Source organism: Leopardus geoffroyi, chromosome B4, assembly GCF_018350155.1.
Source record: "Leopardus geoffroyi isolate Oge1 chromosome B4, O.geoffroyi_Oge1_pat1.0, whole genome shotgun sequence".
In the NCBI taxonomy this organism is placed as follows: domain Eukaryota; kingdom Metazoa; phylum Chordata; class Mammalia; order Carnivora; family Felidae; genus Leopardus; species Leopardus geoffroyi.
The window spans coordinates 44,206,063-44,224,149 of record NC_059341.1 but is presented as its reverse complement, the minus strand read 5'-3'; the positions used below and the strand labels follow the sequence as shown (position 1 = coordinate 44,224,149).

The 18,087-nt window shown below is 46.3% G+C and overlaps 1 protein-coding gene across 1 annotated transcript; it reads right to left on the bottom strand.

The window, feature by feature from the left end:
- Positions 1-8,679: 8,679 nt before the first annotated feature.
- GABARAPL1 (GABA type A receptor associated protein like 1) lies at positions 8,680-17,719 on the bottom strand. Its single transcript, XM_045462525.1, has 4 exons — positions 16,931-17,719; positions 12,254-12,332; positions 11,111-11,229; positions 8,680-10,004 (listed from the first exon to the last, which is right to left on the bottom strand). Exons 1-4 carry the CDS (start codon positions 17,018-17,020, stop codon positions 9,939-9,941), a joined length of 354 nt encoding a protein of 117 aa, XP_045318481.1. The 5' UTR covers positions 17,021-17,719; the 3' UTR covers positions 8,680-9,938.
- Positions 17,720-18,087: the final 368 nt, after the last annotated feature.

The window sequence follows — 18,087 nt, the reverse complement described above, 5'->3', positions numbered from 1 at the left end:
ATTCTAGCTCCTCTCTAGACTTACGGAATCAGAAACTCGTGATGGGGCCCCCAAGAGTATTTTAACGGGCCTTCTAGGTGATTCTGATGCACTCTTAAACTTGAGAACCACTAGTCAAACCATTCCATCCTCCTTGATGACTTTTTGGTGTAGCTTCTCCTTAGAATTTTTTTTCTCATCCTCCTGACACATCTTTAGGAAGGAAGCATGCCCTATGCCTATATATCAATAAAAGGGAAAATGCACGGTATTTGAAAATACAAGCTCTGGATTGGAATCCCTCCTCTTGTCAATTACTAGGACTAAAACCATGCATAAATCGTTTTACGCTCTTGAGATGTCCCCATTAGACATTAGAAACTAAGTGGATCCGTCCTGCCACCTTGTGGTCGGAAGTGAATTAACATCGCTTGAAGCTGTACCTCTGGATCACCCACAGCTGCAGCCGACGCGACTCCTAATTGGTAGATGACAAAACAGAGACACAGAAGGTTCAGAAAGGTGAGCATGCTTGCCTGTCCCAGACCCATGGGACACAAACCTTTTGACAGTGTTTCCTTATCTGCAAAGTGTGGAATGCGGACTCCGTGAGTTTGTTGCAAGGGTTAAATAAGGCCCCGGGATTGTGAAAGATTTGTCAAAGGTGAACATTATGTGTGTGTTTATTATCAGTGGAGAAACATCAATAGCTAAATAAAGAGAGGGCGAAGCCAGAGACTCCATCCAGGTGAGTCGGTGATTTGATGGCTCAGGACTCGGGCGTCTTAGGGGGCCCGGAGTGGAACAGGTGCAGCTCTGCCAGTCAAAGGGGGAGGGTAGAGACCCTGCCCCGACAGGAGCACAGAGACGTTCCTGTCTTTTGCCGGGAAGGGCCTAGAGCAACCGATAGTTACAAAGAACGGCCTTCGATCTTCAGATGAGCCTTGCTCATGAGAATCTTGCAGCTATTTTCAGGAGCTTTGCAAAAAAAAAAAAAAAAAAAAAAATCTCTGCCTGCTGCTCTCTCTGCTGAATGTCATGCTCTACCAAAGCAGAGGAGTGCTAAGATAGTAGACAGGCCGGCCCTGCCTGCGGGACGTGTGACATCTGTGTCCCCTGGGGCTGCGGTTGAGTAGATTGGATCCCGGCGAGACATGCTTGCAGATGTGGCTCAGCAGAAAACGCCAAGCGTCTCCTCTAAGAGGAAATGCAGATCAGCACAAACTTCTGCCATCACTATTGCAGACGCTACTTTTGTTTTTCCTTTTTCCTCCTGTTGGGTGTTCCCCGATATACGTCTCTTGCCAAATAACTGCATTTTTAATGTTAGGCTTCAAGCAGAAGATGATGCATAAAAACTGAAGATAGAACCCGGGTTACTATTTCGACTGTTCACGTTTGTTCCAGGGACAGGGTATGAAGAACAAGAGGCATCAGGGTAGCTACTTCTGTATCCTGTAAGGAAACATTGTCTCTCTCTCGATAATCCAACTAGGTCTGCTTCTCTGGGGAACCTTGGCTGCTATACAGGGACACATACTCTAGATAAATCTTCAGAAGGTCTTGACGTCGTGGGACCCTTGGTGAGTTTGAGGAACTAAAGCCACGGAAGCTACAGCATAGGCTGCGAGGGGCAGAGTGACATGAGCTGGAGCTGGAGTGAGAAGCAAGGAGGAAGTAAGGAGGAAGTAACTTACCGAGGTACCCTTGGTTCTGGTTGGCTTTGAAGATGTCATTTTGCTTCCAAGGAAGCCTCCCACCCGCTAGCTGGAGAATTCTGCGATGTGTATTTAATATTGAGGATATGAAAAAAGCCCAAGCTGCTTCAGCCTGTATTGCTGAAGTCTGCCACCATTCCAGATACAACAAAAAGGCACTCCGAGCCAGGTACTGAGATCCAAAGATGAATTCAACCTAATCCGGGTCTTAAGGAGGGAGAGGAACCATTAAAGAAAAAGTGACGGGATTCGGGGAACGTTAGTTATAGAATTGTGTGATTCTGCGAGGCAGGCATCATTAGTTCTGATTTTCCAATGAGGAAATTGAAATTCACAGAGGTTAAAGTCACTAGCATATTTCTGCAGATTTGCAGGTAGGGCAGGAAAATCTAATCTTTATTTTGCATGGCCGTGTTCCTAAGACACCTGTCACTAGGGAAGAAGAGGAAATGGATTCTGGGGGACCACAGCTGTCTCGGCCACATCTCTCAAAACTCAACTCTTGGGGCACCCGGGTGGCTCAGTGGGTTAAGCGTCCGATTCCTGATTTCGGTTCAGGTCATGATCTCGAACCCCTGCGTAGAGCTCAGCGCCAACAATGTAGGGCTACTTTGGATCCTGCCTCCCTCTCCCTCGGCCTTTCTCTCTCTCTCTCTCTCAAAATAAACACTATTTAAAAAAAAAAACTCAACTCTTAAGATTATATATACTTTTAAAATTCTTTCAAACTTAAGATTCTTTCTAACATTTTACTCTTTAGTTACTTGTGCTAGTCCCTGTGGTAGGTTTAAATATATAGTTGCATTTAAAAAAATTACACAGGGGCGCCTGGGTGGCTCGGTCGGTTGAGCGTCCGACTTCGGCTCAGGTCATGATCTCGGGGTCCGTGAGTTCCATCCAGCCCCGCGTGGGGCTCTGTGCTGGCAGCTCAGAGCCTGGAGCCTGTTTCAGATTCTGTGTCTTCCTCTCTCTCTGACCCTCCCCCATTCATGCTCTGTCTCTCTCTGTCTCAAAAATAAATAAACATTAAAAAGGAATTTTTTAAATAAAAAAAATTATACAAATATGCACACAAAGTATAAATGACTTTCCAAAACAGGTTGGAAATTATTAACACAGGGAACACTGAAATCACTTAACTTCTGTCTCAAATTCCTTATAAACAAAAGAAAGGATCAAGACAAAGATTCAAAGTACTAATCTCGGGGCGCCTGGGTGGCTCAGTCGGTTAAGCGGCCGACTTCGGCTCAGGTCATGATCTCACAGTCCATGAGTTCGAGCCCCGCGTCGGGCTCTGTGCTGACAGCTCAGAGCCTGGAGCCTGTTTCAGATTCTGTGTCTCCCTCTCTCTCTGACCCTCCCCTGTTCATGCTCTGTCTCTCTCTGTCTCAAAAATAAATAAATGTTAAAAAAAAAATTAAAAAAAAAACAAAGTACTAATCTCAATACCTACCCACCACTAAGTCCATGACTTTTTTAGTCAAGGTGGAGAAAAAGAAAGTGGGGTATTAACTTTATGTTCATGAAAATAACTCAATCTTTATTATGCTACTAATAAAATGGACTCTGGGAATGTAAGAATGTTAATGCTTTTTTATTACTATGTAGTTATTAAACACATTCATTAATTCTTAATTACATCACAATGATACATTTTAAATTTGTCTTATAGTATGTCTCCCATATAATTTTACTGAAAATCATGTCATTAATGAGATAAAAGGATTCCTAGTTGCTTGGTTAAGCAATTAATGCCAGAAGTGTCTACATTAAATGGAATAGCTCAGATGGGTATGCTTTAAGAGTTAATAGGTAAATCTTCATTTTCTTGGTATAAGCATCCATATGCTTATGTATTCATTCCTTCATTTAACAATCATTAACTCCTAGTTGGTTGTTGGTTACCAGGTACAAAAGCCAAGTACAAAGATATGATTCCAGCCCTTGAGGGACCAAAAATACAACCGGGGAAGCAAGATATGTTTAAAACAAAATACATGCAAAACTAATACAATAAAATGTATGGATGTTTTAACAAGAGTACAGCAATAGAGGATAAGTAACTGCACCAAGAATCACAGTGGAGGACACCCGGGTGGCTTAGCCGGTTGAGGGTCTGACTTCGGCTCAGGTCACGATCTCAGGGTTCTTTGAGTTCGAGTCCCGCATCAGGCTCGCTACTGTCTGCCCAGAGCCTGCTTTGGATCGTTTGTGCCCCACGCTCTCTGCCCCTCCCCCACTTGTGGGTGCTTTCTCTCAAAAATAAACAAACCTTAAAAAAAAATAATTATGTTGCCAAATTTTCCAAGAGAATGTTGAAGGTATTACTACTAGGAGCTGGTTCAGAGAGGAGTATACATTGTGTTTTCTTCAATAGTAATGAAATTTTGAGCCAGGCAGATGGTCACCTAGGATAAAGACTGACTTTTCCAATTCCATTTGCAAGTAGGTGTGACCGGGCTGCTAAGCTACTGGGCTCTAGCCAGTAGAATTTAGTGGATCTTCCTTAATATCTTCAGGGAACCTTCCTTGATAAGCTGACCTGTATGTTACGGCCTCTTCTGGATATTAACTTCCACCCGAGTGCAGAGATGTTGCCTCTGACTTTAGTGATGAGTAGCACACCCAACTGATAAGGAACAGAGGGTTTAGGAAAGCCTGGGCCTCAGGAGACAGCACCAGTATCCCAAACCTGGACTTTTTTCACACGAGAATGGAAGGAATATCTTGTTTACGCCACTGTTAGTTTAGTTTTAGGATTACTTGTCCTTGTACCTAATCTAATCTTCACATAGGTACTACTCCTGGACAGAGCTCAGGAGGCAGATAGGACAGGAGGAAGGTAAGGAGAGAGCCTGAGGTATAAAATTACCTGGTGTGTTTGTAAAAATGCAAGCAGAAACAATTCAGTTATAGGACAGGGGACCATCACAGACAGAAACTGAAATGCTTTATAGCTTCAGTCTTTGATCAAACTTCACATGAAATTACTAATAGGCTCTAATCTGCTTTGACCATGGTGAGAACCCGTACATGAGATTTGCAATTAGACCTGAGTTTGAATCTAGCTATATAGCTCCACATTAGCTATTGGATCTTGGAAAAATTAACCTTTCTTCCTCCTGTCGGGCAGTCCAGTTGAATTAAAATATTCACCCTAGAGTTTTCTTTCCAAGATTCAGCGGGAAAACGTGAAGTATGTGGCACTGTGATTCATGCATAATTACTGGCTGCTAAAGGTTTGCTCTCTTTCCCTCCTCCTCTCCTTCAACTCTCCTTCTTGGTCACTTACATTTAAGAAGTGTGGGTGCTGCAGGGACGTTCCATTTGGGGATTATAAAGTTAACTAAAAGAAAACCAAGACAAAAGACACGTCACGTGCCATCCCCCCGGAACTAGTTGTGTGGGGCAGTGGGTCGCACTCGGAAGGGAGGAAGCGCTTCTGGTGCACCCCACAGCACTTCCGGCTGCCAGACCCGGGAGCCGAGGGCCTCCTTGGAAGACCGACGTTTAAAATTCTGCGTTGGGTGGCCCAAAAACTAATGAATGGGAGTTTGTTAACTTGTGTAGACCATGATGGATTTTTGCCTGGACATTTCATAATTGTGTAGCAAAAAAATAAATATTCATACACACACACACACACACACACATAATGATATTGGTTCCAGCCTGACAAAGCTGAAAAATGGTCTAGCTATTCTGTCCCACGTCTCGATTTTAGTGGCTACCGAGGAGGAGGAGACCGACATTACTGAGGATAAATGGTCAGTATTACCAACAAATAAAACAATGAAAACCTACACTGTTCTCCCAGCTAGCCTGCTATTGTCACTTTCAATGAAACTTACTCCTCATAGGCAATAATGCCACTGAATGGTTTGCCAAGGATTGAACAGTCACCACAACCTAAGATGCAATTGTTACTCTGAGAGGAAAGGGAATCAGAATTTCATTTGAACAGGAGACAAAGTGGCCTGTGTCACAGAGCTAGTGAAGTGACAGCAGGGAGACTGGAACCCTATTTCCTGCCTCGAGATCCAGTAAGCGCCGAGGGGTTCCCAGAGTTCCCCGAGGGGCCCTTTTCTAATCTGCACTTTTAGGGATAATTCAGTTCTTAACAGAATTACCTAGTCCTTGAACCGAAACCCTCTGTCCTACCAGAGTCTTTAGCTACTTTTGAGCACAAACTATGTCAGGCACGGTTCTGACCGGTCTGTGTAAATCAGCGAACGACACGAAGTTTCTGCCTTTGTGGAACTTACTCTCTGGTGAGAAGACTCGAGAAGGCGTGAGAAGGTGATCCGTGGTAAGCGGAAAAGACAAGTGTGGTAGGAACGAGTGGGAAAGCAGTGAGCGGGTGCAGGTTGTTGAAACACGGAAGAGGGTGTGCAGGGTGGTTCTGAGATGCAGCAAAGCAACGACTTGGGAGGGCCGTAGCCAAGCCGGCACCAAAAAGAGCGCTTCTTGTTACTCTTGGTCTTTAAATACCAAGCAAGAGGCAATCAGCGCGCTTTCTCTGAACGATGTGAGGGAACTTTGAACCTACTCGGATGTGCAAAAATAAGCAAATGCATTTCATCCCTCCACCCAAGAGCTCAACACCGAGGCTCACCGGACATGCTAGGATTTGAGATCTTCCAAAATACAGGGCAAAAGCAAAGGACTCCCTCATCTCTGATGCTAACGCCATCCTGGTCTCCAAGGGAAGAATGGGCTTTTTGACACACAATTCAACCTTGGTCTCCAGAAAAAAAGCATCAGGGTAAGTCAATCTTACCTGGGACAGGAGGCCAAGGGTAATGAGAAGACATTTCCTGAACTGTTTTCAGTTCAAGACCGACAGGACAGCTTTAAAGCTTTGCTGGCAGGGAAACACTGGAGGCACGCTTGAGAGATACTCTTCGGGAAACAGCATCACACCCAATCACGGCACTGCAATGCCTCTGAACCTAGCTACGATTCAACTTTACAGAACTATAAAATCAGAGGGTTGGTCTAAAATGGTATGTAATGGGGGCGCCTGGGTGGCTCAGTCAGTTAAGCGTCCGATTTCAGCTCAGGTCACGATCTCGCGGTTCGGGAGTTCAAGCCCCGCGTCGGGCTCTGTGCTGACAGCTCAGAGCCTGGAGCCTGTTTTGGATTTTGTGTCTCCCTCTCTCTCTGACCCTCGCCTGCTTGCACTCTGTGTCTCTCAAAAATAAACATTAAAAAAAAAAATTTTTTTAATGGTATGTAATGTCCCAAATTTCTTCCACCAGGCATATCCAGGTAAACAGACTGAACTAAAAGGCCACCTCCGGAAGAACCTCCAAACTTAACTACTACTTTGGTTTAGCAATGGCCCGAGTCTCCTGCAGTACAGGAACTATTCCCAATGCGTATGGAGAACTGGGGTCTGACACGTATTTCCTTGCTTTTAAGCATTCACCTTAGGGGCGCCTGGGTGGCTCAGTGGGTTAAGTGTCTGACTTTGGCTCAGGTCATGATCTCACGGTTTGTTCCAGCACCTCGTCAGGCTCTGTGCTGACAGCACAAGTTCTGCTTCTCTCTCTCTCCGACCCTCCCTCGCTCATGCTCTATTTCTCTATCTCAAAAATAAACGTTAAAAAAATTTCTTTAAACACTCACCTAATCCCATTCCTAGATAGTGGGTTCAGTCTATTCATTTCAAAATACAGGTGTGTTAAATCAAGTATTAGCCGCCATTTGACTTGATCACAAACACCACCCTGATATTTTTCTGTCAGTAGTGACAGGTGTCCATCTTTAAGGCTTCCATGCCAAAATCAAAATTCCTTAGAGCTTTCCTTAATTCCCTACGTAACTGTGCTTGCTGGGTCGGCCATCTTCGTTTCCTGTCAATCCAGACTTAGCTTTCTCAATCAGTACCCCAGGTATGGCTTGGGGGTGGGTGGAATCCTGCCATGGATCTTTTGTAACCACCTCCTTCCATTTCCTTTCTGGTGGCTGCAATACAGCCCATAAAAGTCTACAGGTGTAAGGGCACCTGGGTGGCTCAGTCGGTTACGCATCCGACTTCGGCTCAGGTCACGATCTCACGGTTTGTGAGTTCAAGCCCCGCGTTGGGCTGTGTGCTGACAGCTCAGAGCCTGGAGCCTGCTTGATTCTGGGTTTCGTTCTCTCTCTCTCTCTGCCCCTCTCCCACTCAGTCGCTGTCTCAAAAATAAATAAACATTAAAAAAAAAATTTTTTTTTAAGTCAACAGAGGTAGACACGACTTGGAGACAGAGAGAGAACGGGTTTGGTTGGGACTTAGAACAAAACGAGGTACAGAGAGCAAGCCTCTCCATCGGTGTGCTGCAGAATCACGAGGGGCTGATTAACAACACAGACGCCTACGCGGAGCTTCTGAGTCAGCGAAATCTGGGACAAGGCCTAGACATCTGCATTTTTAATAAGCACACCCCGACCGCCTCTATTCTCACGCAGGCGGCGTGCCAGCATCAGCTTTGGGAAACACGTAAAGCACTAACACCGCAGTTATCTGCAGGGGAGAAAATCATGCACACGGTCACCGATGCAGCCTGCATCGCTGCCCCACCACAACTGCTGTGGAACAGTAACTCACGGTCCCTGGAAAGCTGAGCAAACCTGTCTATGCGTGGCCCTGTGTGAGCACTCATTTTTTTTTTTTTAATGTTTTTAACGTTTATTCATTTTGAGAGAGACAGAAAGAGAGAAAGCGAGTGGAGGAGGGGCAGAGAGAGAGTGAAACCCAGAATCTGCAGCAGGCTCCAGGCTCTGAGCTGTCAGCGCAGAGCGTGACGTGGGGCTCGAACCCACGAACCGGGAGATCGTGAGCTGAGCGGAAGTCAGGAGCTCAACCGACAGACCCACGCAGGCGCCCCTGGGAGCATTCATTTCCAGCAGCCGCCCTCACTCAGACTTTCCTGCTCACAGACCACACGCCATCTATTCTAATACACACTCAATAAAAGCAACATTTCTGAACTCGTGGTTGGTTTTCAAGGTATGCAATTATTTTATTTCCTTGGCCTGACAGCATAAACTTCATTACACAAGAATCTGCAGCTGACAGAACTGATACAGATTTCACCCACAGGAAGGACCCTTTGCATTAGCAGAGATGAACTGAAATGTCATGACTGGGTGCCACTCCTGCTCCCCACCCCCACCCATATAATCCCCAAAGTGAAAATACTCAGAATCAATAGAATCCCCATGAATTACTAAATCATCCCCTCAAACTTTCCTAACTAGCAGCTGCAGTCAACGAAAACCGAAGTAAGGAAGCAGCTGGCCATCACTTAGCGTTTCAGTGTGCATGGGACTAAAGGGACAGCAACAAGGGAGCAAGAATCCTGGCTGAGTGGGAGGTGTGGCCAAATCGGTCTCACCTCATACCTGCCCCTTCCATCCTAAAGACAACTCTGTCCCCTATGCGTGGAGCCAAGTTTGGGAGACGCTGAAGGAGTGGTTCTAGCCCGTAACTGGAAATGGTTGTGGCTCATTAATGTCCAAGGTAGGTATGGGATAAGGGGCACCAGAGAGAGAGCAGGTTAGACAGAGATGCCCAACTTCGTCAATTCCAGTTTAATGCTATCGAAACCATATTCATAACCATAACGTCCCTCATGGCTGGCCCCGTTTTCCAGTGGTGAGAACGTGCCATCTAAATGTCTGCCCCATGTCTATCAGCACCCTGTGGGATAACGACTGGGATGGGGGAGGTGTGGAGACGGGAGATCAGGGTCACAATGTTTTAACTACAATGGGTCTCTTTTGGTCCCTAGGAATGACCTACTACCAGAAGTCCTAAAACATCCGCAGCCCCTTTCTCTACCTATCTTGTGCAAGTGTCAAAAACAGAACCTCTGCCCAAAGAGGAGGGAGAGCAGGAAGTCACTGGTGGTCCCCAATCATCTCTGGCCCCAACTTGCCCGCCTCCTGCCTCTTCTGCGAGGTGACACGAAAGTTTATTCCGAAATGTGAAAATTAAATCATCTCCGTTCTTCTATCCAAGCCAAGCCAACAGCTCTGTCCTGACATGCTTTCCCCCTGGGCCGAGGAAGCAGCGAAAAAATATCAATTGGGCATGTGAAAATACGATGACGGTGTGCGTGGTGTAGTGTTTCCAGAGGTCTTCCCCTTCTGTCTCCTCCACCGTGGGGGCCCTCCCTCTCCTTCCCCAAGTCCCACACACGCCCCTCCCCCTACCCCCGAGTCCGCGTGCTCCCATCTGCCGGCTTCCGCCACTCACTTCCCATAGACACTCTCGTCACTGTAGGCCACGTACAGAAAATAGTCTTCCTCGTGGTTGTCCTGAGGGAAGAGACAAGAGGACTGTTGGAAAACATCACGTTCGTGACTTAGGATTCTGAGCCTCACACACCCTGGTAAGGGAGGTACGGGAGGCGTCGTCAGGCTCCACGAAAAGAAGAATAAAAAACAAACCAAAGTGACTGGAATTCGGCTTCTGAGTTCACAAAAAGCCTTCAGGGAGAGCATCGACACGTAGAAGTATCGGGATAAGAACACGACCCTTAAGAAAGCTTACTCTAGGGGCGCCTGGGTGGCGCAGTCGGTTAAGCGTCCGACTTCAGCCAGGTCACGATCTCGCGGTCCGGGAGTTCGAGCCCCACGTCAGGCTCTGGGCTGATGGCTCAGAGCCTGGAGCCTGTTTCGATTCTGTGTCTCCCTCTCTCTCTGCCCCTCCCCCGTTCATGCTCTGTCTCTCTCTGTCCCAAAAATAAATAAACGTTGAAAAAAAAAAAAAAAGAAAGCTTACTCTAGCCAGGGAAACACAGATACAAAAATATACATACACCAGAATATACGCTAACAGGGAATATATGCTCCGGGATAAAAATGAGATTAAGAGATTGTTGGAGAAGTTTACACAACTCGCTACCTGGGCACAGAAAGGAGGCAGTACCATATGAAATCATTTAAGGAATACAGGTACATAACTGGGTGATACAGCAGGACAAAGTGTTTTTCTACAGGTTTTTCATTAGATTCTGACACTTTACCAATTCAAGCAAACGGAATCACGTAAGTTGTTCCCTCCAACCGAGTTTATCTGTTAAGACGAATGAATCGATTTAAAGGCTTTGCCTTAGAATTTTGAATTTCACTTGGGACTTTGCAATCAGAAACCATTGCTTGCGGTTTCAACAGAGACGATCCAAGACGACCACACCAGAATAAGGCAAAACTGAGAATTCAACGACAATGAATCTAGTAGGCTGCTCAATCCCTAAAGGACAAGTGACATCCAATCTCCCAGTGCCTTACACCGCTGTGTGTAAGGCGATACAGGTAAGTAACACCTCTTGCCCCACTTCCTGGGTGTGTTATCAGCGGACACTGGAACAAAGGCTAGAAAACAGCAGACTGCACAGTATTGTTGTGACCGGGACGCTTACCTCATACAGCTGGCCCATGGTGGCGCTGGTGGGAGGGATAGTGTTGTTGACAAAGAAGAATAAGGCGTCCTCAGGCCTCAGGTGGATCCTCTTCCGGATTAAGAAGTAGAACTGGCCAACTAGATAAAGGAAGAAGGAAAGAAGGCCATTAGGGAAAATAAGGGATTACGAGAAGGGTAATTCCCAGGGAAAAAAAAAAAAAAAATTCTGCATCGGTTCCCTTTAAGTACCAGCTTTAGATCAAATCTCAGCAGAACCAAATACTGTCCTACAGCTTTAGAAATAGAAAGCGCAACTCGAAGGAGCCTCCGTATTCCCTGACAGGTCACAGAGAAGCTTATTCAACCCTTCCCCTCTTTACTCAATTCCAGATGCTTTACTTGATTTCAGAAGTAACGTTAGCATCTTCACTCAAAGCTGGAGGACGACTTTCAGGGAATGCTATGTGCATCTAGACTGAAATGGTCTATCATTGTCTAAACGGAATCTGGAACACACTTCCATCCCAGTTGCACCCTGTGACAAACCAGTGCTGGGGGAGAGGTCTACTGGACTCCAGTAATCTCAGTATGATCACTCATCCCAAAGTTGGGGTAACAAGTGGGGTTCAATGCTGTACCTTCTATTAAACATACCGAAAAAGTTCTAGAAGGCTGGCAAACGCACCTACAAAATCTTCCCAGTGTTTCCCGGATTCACTGGTTCTTCCATTAAGGATCATTAGGGTGAAGCATTAATACATTCTTTGTAATCCCAGTGTCTACAAAACGTATTACCAAAAACCGTAGCTGGAAGAGACCAAGTCTTCAGCTGTGACTCTCTAAAATGTGATCTTCCCTCTGATTTTCCTTTTGGAATAAATGGAATAGCACAAGAACAAAGCTGACTGTAAGTGGTTTAAGTGAGAGGCATCTGGTCTTTGCTTTCGATGTCGTGCCTTCTGCTGTGTCTAAATCACACAAGACACGTGACGGGACATGCGTAAGGGAACCAGCAATGACTCCTGTTTGAGTTCCCCAACTATCTGGAGAATCCCACCCGACTTCTTCAACTCTACCTTCTCTCAACCCCACAATCTCAGGCATGCAGGCGGGACCAAAAAGGCCATAGGACAGGAGCAGGTGGAGAGGGAAAAGGCATTACCGGTGAGGTCAGAGGGCACTAGGTACTTCCTCTTGTCCAGATCGGGCACCCTGGCCTTAGGAGCCTTCTCCACAATCACCTGGTGGGGAGGAGAGCAGAAAGAACAGAATCTAGTCTTTTTTCTTCCACATCCTACAGTTCTCCTATTTGAAGTGAGTTTGTCTAGACCCATTAAAACGTTCCCATTTCTTATTCCCCCTTACCTCTTACAAAAACCTATGGGGGCGTGGGCTTCCTCAGTGAGGTTATAGTTCATTTTACTACAGTAAGAAGAGAATAGAGGCACGTGATGGAAAGTAAAGAGAACCTTGATTTTAAGTGATTACACGTTACCTGTCAGGCACAGGATCCATACTTCCTGGTATTTAATAAGAGCAGTGAGAGGACTGCTCATCCCTCAGATGGCCCTGAGTAACTATTAGTTTTATTCTTTCCTATGAATGCCATTTATTCAAGATATAGGTAATGTGCTTTAAGTGTTATACTTTGTCAAAATTTTCAAGAAGGACTGCCAAAAAACACGTTCGAGGCATGGTTTTATTCTACCAAAGAAGTACTAAATAGTTCTTATAGTAAGACATCCTGTAATAGGAAGTCACTACAATAACCCATTTATCAATATTGATTGTTTATTTTACGGGATTTTTCAACGTCCACATCAAATATATCTAGAGTACTTCAAATTTTATAAAGATCACATGGTCCTGTAATGAAGAGAAAAAAATGAAGGTATATAAAAATTAAAGACTCTATGCATAAAATTTTAAATAGCAATTTAAATAATATATTTAAGTTTATGTAATTACAAGAATATATTTACAATTTTTTTTTTTAATTTTTTTTTTCAACGTTTATTTATTTTTGGGACAGAGAGAGACAGAGCATGAACGGGGGAGGGGCAGAGAGAGAGGGAGACACAGAATCGGAAACGGGCTCCAGGCTCTGAGCCATCAGCCCAGAGCCCCACGTGGGGCTCGAACTCACGGACCGCGAGATCGTGACCTGGCTGAAATCGGACGCTTAACCGACTGCGCCACCCAGGGGCCCCTCCAGTGACTTTTAAAGGAAGAGAACTTTCCAACACCTCTTTTACAGTCGTGGTACTGATACAATGAACTTGAGTAATCCATCAAATATGTGAAGATTTGTTTCTAAATACAAGGATGGACTTAAAGGGAGGGACTTGGTGCCTGAAGCTATTAAATGAAAGGGAACACATTAAAGTAGTGAAAAACACCTGGGTGGCTCAGTCAGTTGAGTCTCTGACTCTTGGTTTTGGCTTGGGTCATGATCTCAAGGCTCATGGGTTTGAGCCCCACATGGGCCTCTGCACTGATGGGGCGGAGCCTACTTGGGATTTCTTTTCTTTCTCTCTCTCTCTCTCTCTATCCTTCCACTGCTGGTACTCTCTCAAAATTAATAAATAAACTTTTAAAAAAATAGTGAAAAACAGGGGCGCCTGGGTGGCTCGGTCGGTTAAGCGTCTAACTTCCGCTCGGGTCATGATCTCACTGCTCGTGAGTTCAAGCCCTGTGTCCGGTTCTGGGCTGACAGCTTAGAGCTTGGAGGCTGCTTCGGATTCTGTGACTCCCTCTCTCTCTCTGCCCCTCCCCTGCTCATGCTTTCTCTCTGTCTCTCAAAAACTGAATAAACGTTAAAAAAATAGTGAAAACCATCATTCTGTGTTTCTGGAGAAAAAGAATCTGGTAGTACCAGAAGACCAGAAGGATACAGTTCCACTAAAAAATTTAAAAATAAAAACCGGAGGCAAGAAAAATACATGAATCAGAAATTTTAAAGAAAAAGTAGCAAGAGGTTCAGGGAGAGACCGGTGAAGGCCCAACAATGAGGACAGACAGGAGGCAAGACAAGGCTAAGGAAATCAAAGGGAAAGAGAGGGAGCCTAGCACTGTCTCTCCAAGGAACCCTGAGACCTGTCAGCTCCAATCAGTAAGAAGTGATGGAAAGCACGAGAGCAGAAAAAGAGGACAATAAAATAGACTGCAAATAAGACATCCGGACAGGAGGCTGGGATCTGGAGAGGAAAAAGAGAGGTAATCGCTAAGGCCAGGGCTTACCAGAAAAGATTCTAGGTTTCCAAGAATCTCAACCCTACTCATGGGCCCTGGGCTAGATGCTTTTCCTCTCTGGTTGTCAGTTTCTTTTTTTTCTTCTTCTGTGCAACCTGCCTGATATTCCACAGGGCCCTTCACAAATTTTTAAAAAACAGACCATCTGTTCCCAAAGATTTCCTACAATGTTGCAGGTTTTCGATACACTGTAGCTATGAAGATAATTTAAGATCTCCAGAAACCCTGCCCTCTCAAGGCATGAGCACATCTATTCCTTTGGATGGTAGCTAAGAAATAAGGCCGGGCCTTATTTGAGTTACCTGAGCAGTCAGGGTACGTGATTGCTTTGGTAACACCAACGGTTCCGCGAGAAGGGGCTTTAGAAATCACTTACCCTAACCCTCTTTTCTGTAAACAGCAAGATTAAGGCTTCTGCCCAGAACCAGAATCGAATCTCACAACTCAGAAAGCAGAGCTTGTCTTCCTGCATCACAACTGCAAAGACAGTCACAGCCTGGGCACCTAAGGAGCAGCTGGGAGGCCTATAAACTGGTGAAAATCCAACTGGAGGAGCCATGAGATCTGAGTAATGGTTCTAAGAGCTTACAAATTATCACAGAGGTGAAACATTTCACACCAAACAATGAGCTGGAGAAGAACAGGGAGGATTAGTCGAAATATTCTGGGTGAATACACGTAAATGATTGAAATGGGAAGTGCTCAGTTTGGAAGAAATACATGGGAATTTTAACTAGAGGTAGGAACAGGGCCATTTCGGAGTCTGTCCCTGTCCCTCTTAGGCAGAGCTACTGGAACAGAGCTTCGTAAGAGAATTCTGAATAAAACGGTAGTCATTTTGCTCTGCGGGTTACCTTTCTGGCATCATTAGGACTCTGACTGTGAGGGCCACAATGTTTTTTTTTTCTTGATTTCCAACACCTAACAGTGCGAGGCACACAGGGCATGCTTGCTTAATTCTGTTGAATAGAATTGTACGAGAAGTTGAGAAACCAGAGATAGAATCTCAGCTTTGCCACACACCAGCCACAGGAAACCTTCGGGAATACTTAATCTCTGGGTGCTTCAGATCTTTCCTCTGTAGAATGCGATCGCAACCGTGTGAGGATTAAGAGAATAAAGTCAGAGCATGTAACACATTGCCAGGTACAGAGTACATGACCAGTCAATGAGAGTCAGTTGTCATTTGAAAATATTATAAGAGAGTAGGATCGCGATGACCACAAAATTGGGGGAAACTTTTAAAGCAGTCATCCAAGGTCCAGGGAGCATAACAAATAATTTGTGAAGGATCCTTTACTGGGTGGGTGATAGGGCTAGCTTCCCCTTTGAGCCAAAAACTCTTGTGTGCAATTCCTGGGGGAATGGAATAGCCCTAATGTCTTGCTTCCTCCTAAGAAAAGGACCGTAAGGGGTTTTTACTGCTGACATAAGGCCCAAGTTGCTTCCAGAAGCTGTAACGCGACGAAAGTTAGGGAAGGTTTGGAGAAGAGTCCCAAAGAGCACCTGCAGGTCAAGAAGGCATATCAGATTATCACAATCACTTTACCTGTACATAGCATGTAATATTTATCCCGATGTCCCTGCCTGAAATTAAAAAGTACAATGCGCCTCCATCTCCCAAACCCAACGGGGGTTGCTCTATCACACTTCAAAGTCTTCTGCCTTGCAATCAGGCTGCGCAGCCCACACTGGAGAAAAACCAGGCTAGTGGCGGGGGAGGGGATGATAGAAAAAACGCCCGGATGCAGAAAGCTACCTCAATGTTTCTTCTTTTCCTCCTCACTGCCTGCGCTAATTTTAGCCACATAAATCAGCTTCCAAAACCGAAAAAAAAAAAAGCCAAACAAACAAAAAAACCGGCCTCAGTCCTTCCGCATTGTGTCCAGGTACAATCTGATCGAATAAGCACCGGGGGGGGGGGGGGGGGGGGGGGGGGAGGCTGGCTGCCCCCACACATGCCCCTGGAGCCAAGAACTATGAGGCAATCGGGCCGTGGCGCAGAGAACGTGACCTTGTTTTCTGGGCCAGGCCTGTCTTGTGGTGCGCACCCCACCCCCCGCCGCTTTCTAATTCTTACGGAATAAAAGGAAGAATCCACTGGCTTCCGAACCTTTCCCTCCCAAGCCCAATGTTATGAGGGCCAAAGCCAACTTAAGGGAGAAGCATCTAAGGCCAGAAATCGAGGGGCGCAGACCTCACTGCATCAAATGATTTCCAGAACGACTTCCCTGCGATCTCAAAGGGAGATGTGTGGTCCCAACCCGATCCTTCTCTCACAAAAGGGCCGCATTTTGAACACATCCCAATCTGAAAATCTCTGAATCCTGCTGAGTCACTCAAACGTAGGCTCCGCTCTAAAGATGCGGTCAGCTCTAAAGAAGACGGGCCCCGGGGAGATGGGTTTCAAAAGCTCCGCAACCAGGTCCATTCCACCGGCTCTCCTTGCAGTGAAGGGCGTCCAGGGCTCAGTAACCGTAGGGGCCACCCTTCTTCTGTGCCTCTGAGGGCTGCCATCACACTCCCTCGTCCCCACGATCCCCGCTAATCGCCTTCCCCTCCCCCTCCCCGTTCCCATTACACTCACAGGGACCCTGTCCGGATATTTCTTCCGGATCTTTTCTCCTTCCTTTTTCCGATACTCAAAGGGATGGTCCTCCTTATATTGGAACTTCATGATGGACCGCAGTGTTTCCAAGATCCCCGGACGGGGCCTGCCGCCGTCGCTGATGGTTGCGTCCCTCCGGTCGCGCTTCCCTCTGCCCAACTCCGATAGGTATCAGAACTGCCTCAGAAATGTCAGCTCCTGTCGCTGCGCAGCTTGGCAGAGCTTTCGGAAGGGATGTCGGGTCCCCTCGGACGCAGGTAGGGGCCGGCCAGGTAGAGAAATCCCAGCGGCTTTTCCCGAGAGCTGCGAACACAAAAACAACTCGGCAGCGCTTTGGTATTGTGACGTCATGACGTCCCGCCTCCCCGCCCCGCCCCCCGGCGTTCGGACCGCGCGGGGAAGGGGGGGGTGGAGGGAGAAACGCGGCAGATTGCCGGGTGTTCTTTTCAAGCCAGACTCTCCTGAGCAGTTCTTTGCAACCATGAAAGTCCTTTACTTCGAATTTTATTGGGATTGTGACATTAAGAATGGCTTGAAGGGGGAAAAAATGTTCTAGAGATCCCGTTCTTCCCTCTTTGTCGCTGTTTCTTGGTTTGGTCCAAAAACAAACACAGAGGGCAAAAATCCAGCTTTTTCCACCTGATCGGGGATCTGGAGTCTAGGGAAAGGAAGAACGGGGCTCCTGGGTTCCTTTGGCCACTGCAGAAGTGCGCGATCTTGCATGTTGCCCTTTGCGCCTTCAGCTGCTCCGCGGGCTCCGCGATGGCTAGGCTGGCTCCCTCCGACCGTGACCCCTCCTTCACCGCGCTGGCGTCATTCATTTTGTTTGGGTCCTTGCCGCAATTTGCTCCTAGAGCAGCTGCCTAAACAGAGCATGACTCAGGAATTTGAGGAGATGTATAAGGTGAAGGGCATGAGATGTAATCAAGGTCCAGAGAAGTGATGTCAGTCATGACTGCTAAGGGGCTTCACTCATGTTCCAATATAGAAATGATTCGCTTTCTCCTATTAACTCAGAAGTTGGGCCTGACTTCTGGAAAAGAAAATACGGAGCAAGTCAGGTGATTAACTCAGTATTTCTCAAACACTTCTTTTTTTACTCGGCAAAAATTCACCAGAGGATAGTGCCGCTTGTT

Coding starts and splice junctions, on each gene's coding strand:
- GABARAPL1 (XM_045462525.1), bottom strand. CDS start 17,020: ATGAAGTTCCAATATAAGGAGGACCATCCCTTTGAGTATCGGAAAAAG. Junction 12,333..16,930: donor AATATCCGGACAGGGTCCCT/GTGAGTGTAATG, acceptor CCTCCCCACCAG/GTGATTGTGGAGAAGGCTCC. Junction 10,005..11,110: donor CCATGGGCCAGCTGTATGAG/GTAAGCGTCCCG, acceptor CTCTTCCCTCAG/GACAACCACGAGGAAGACTA.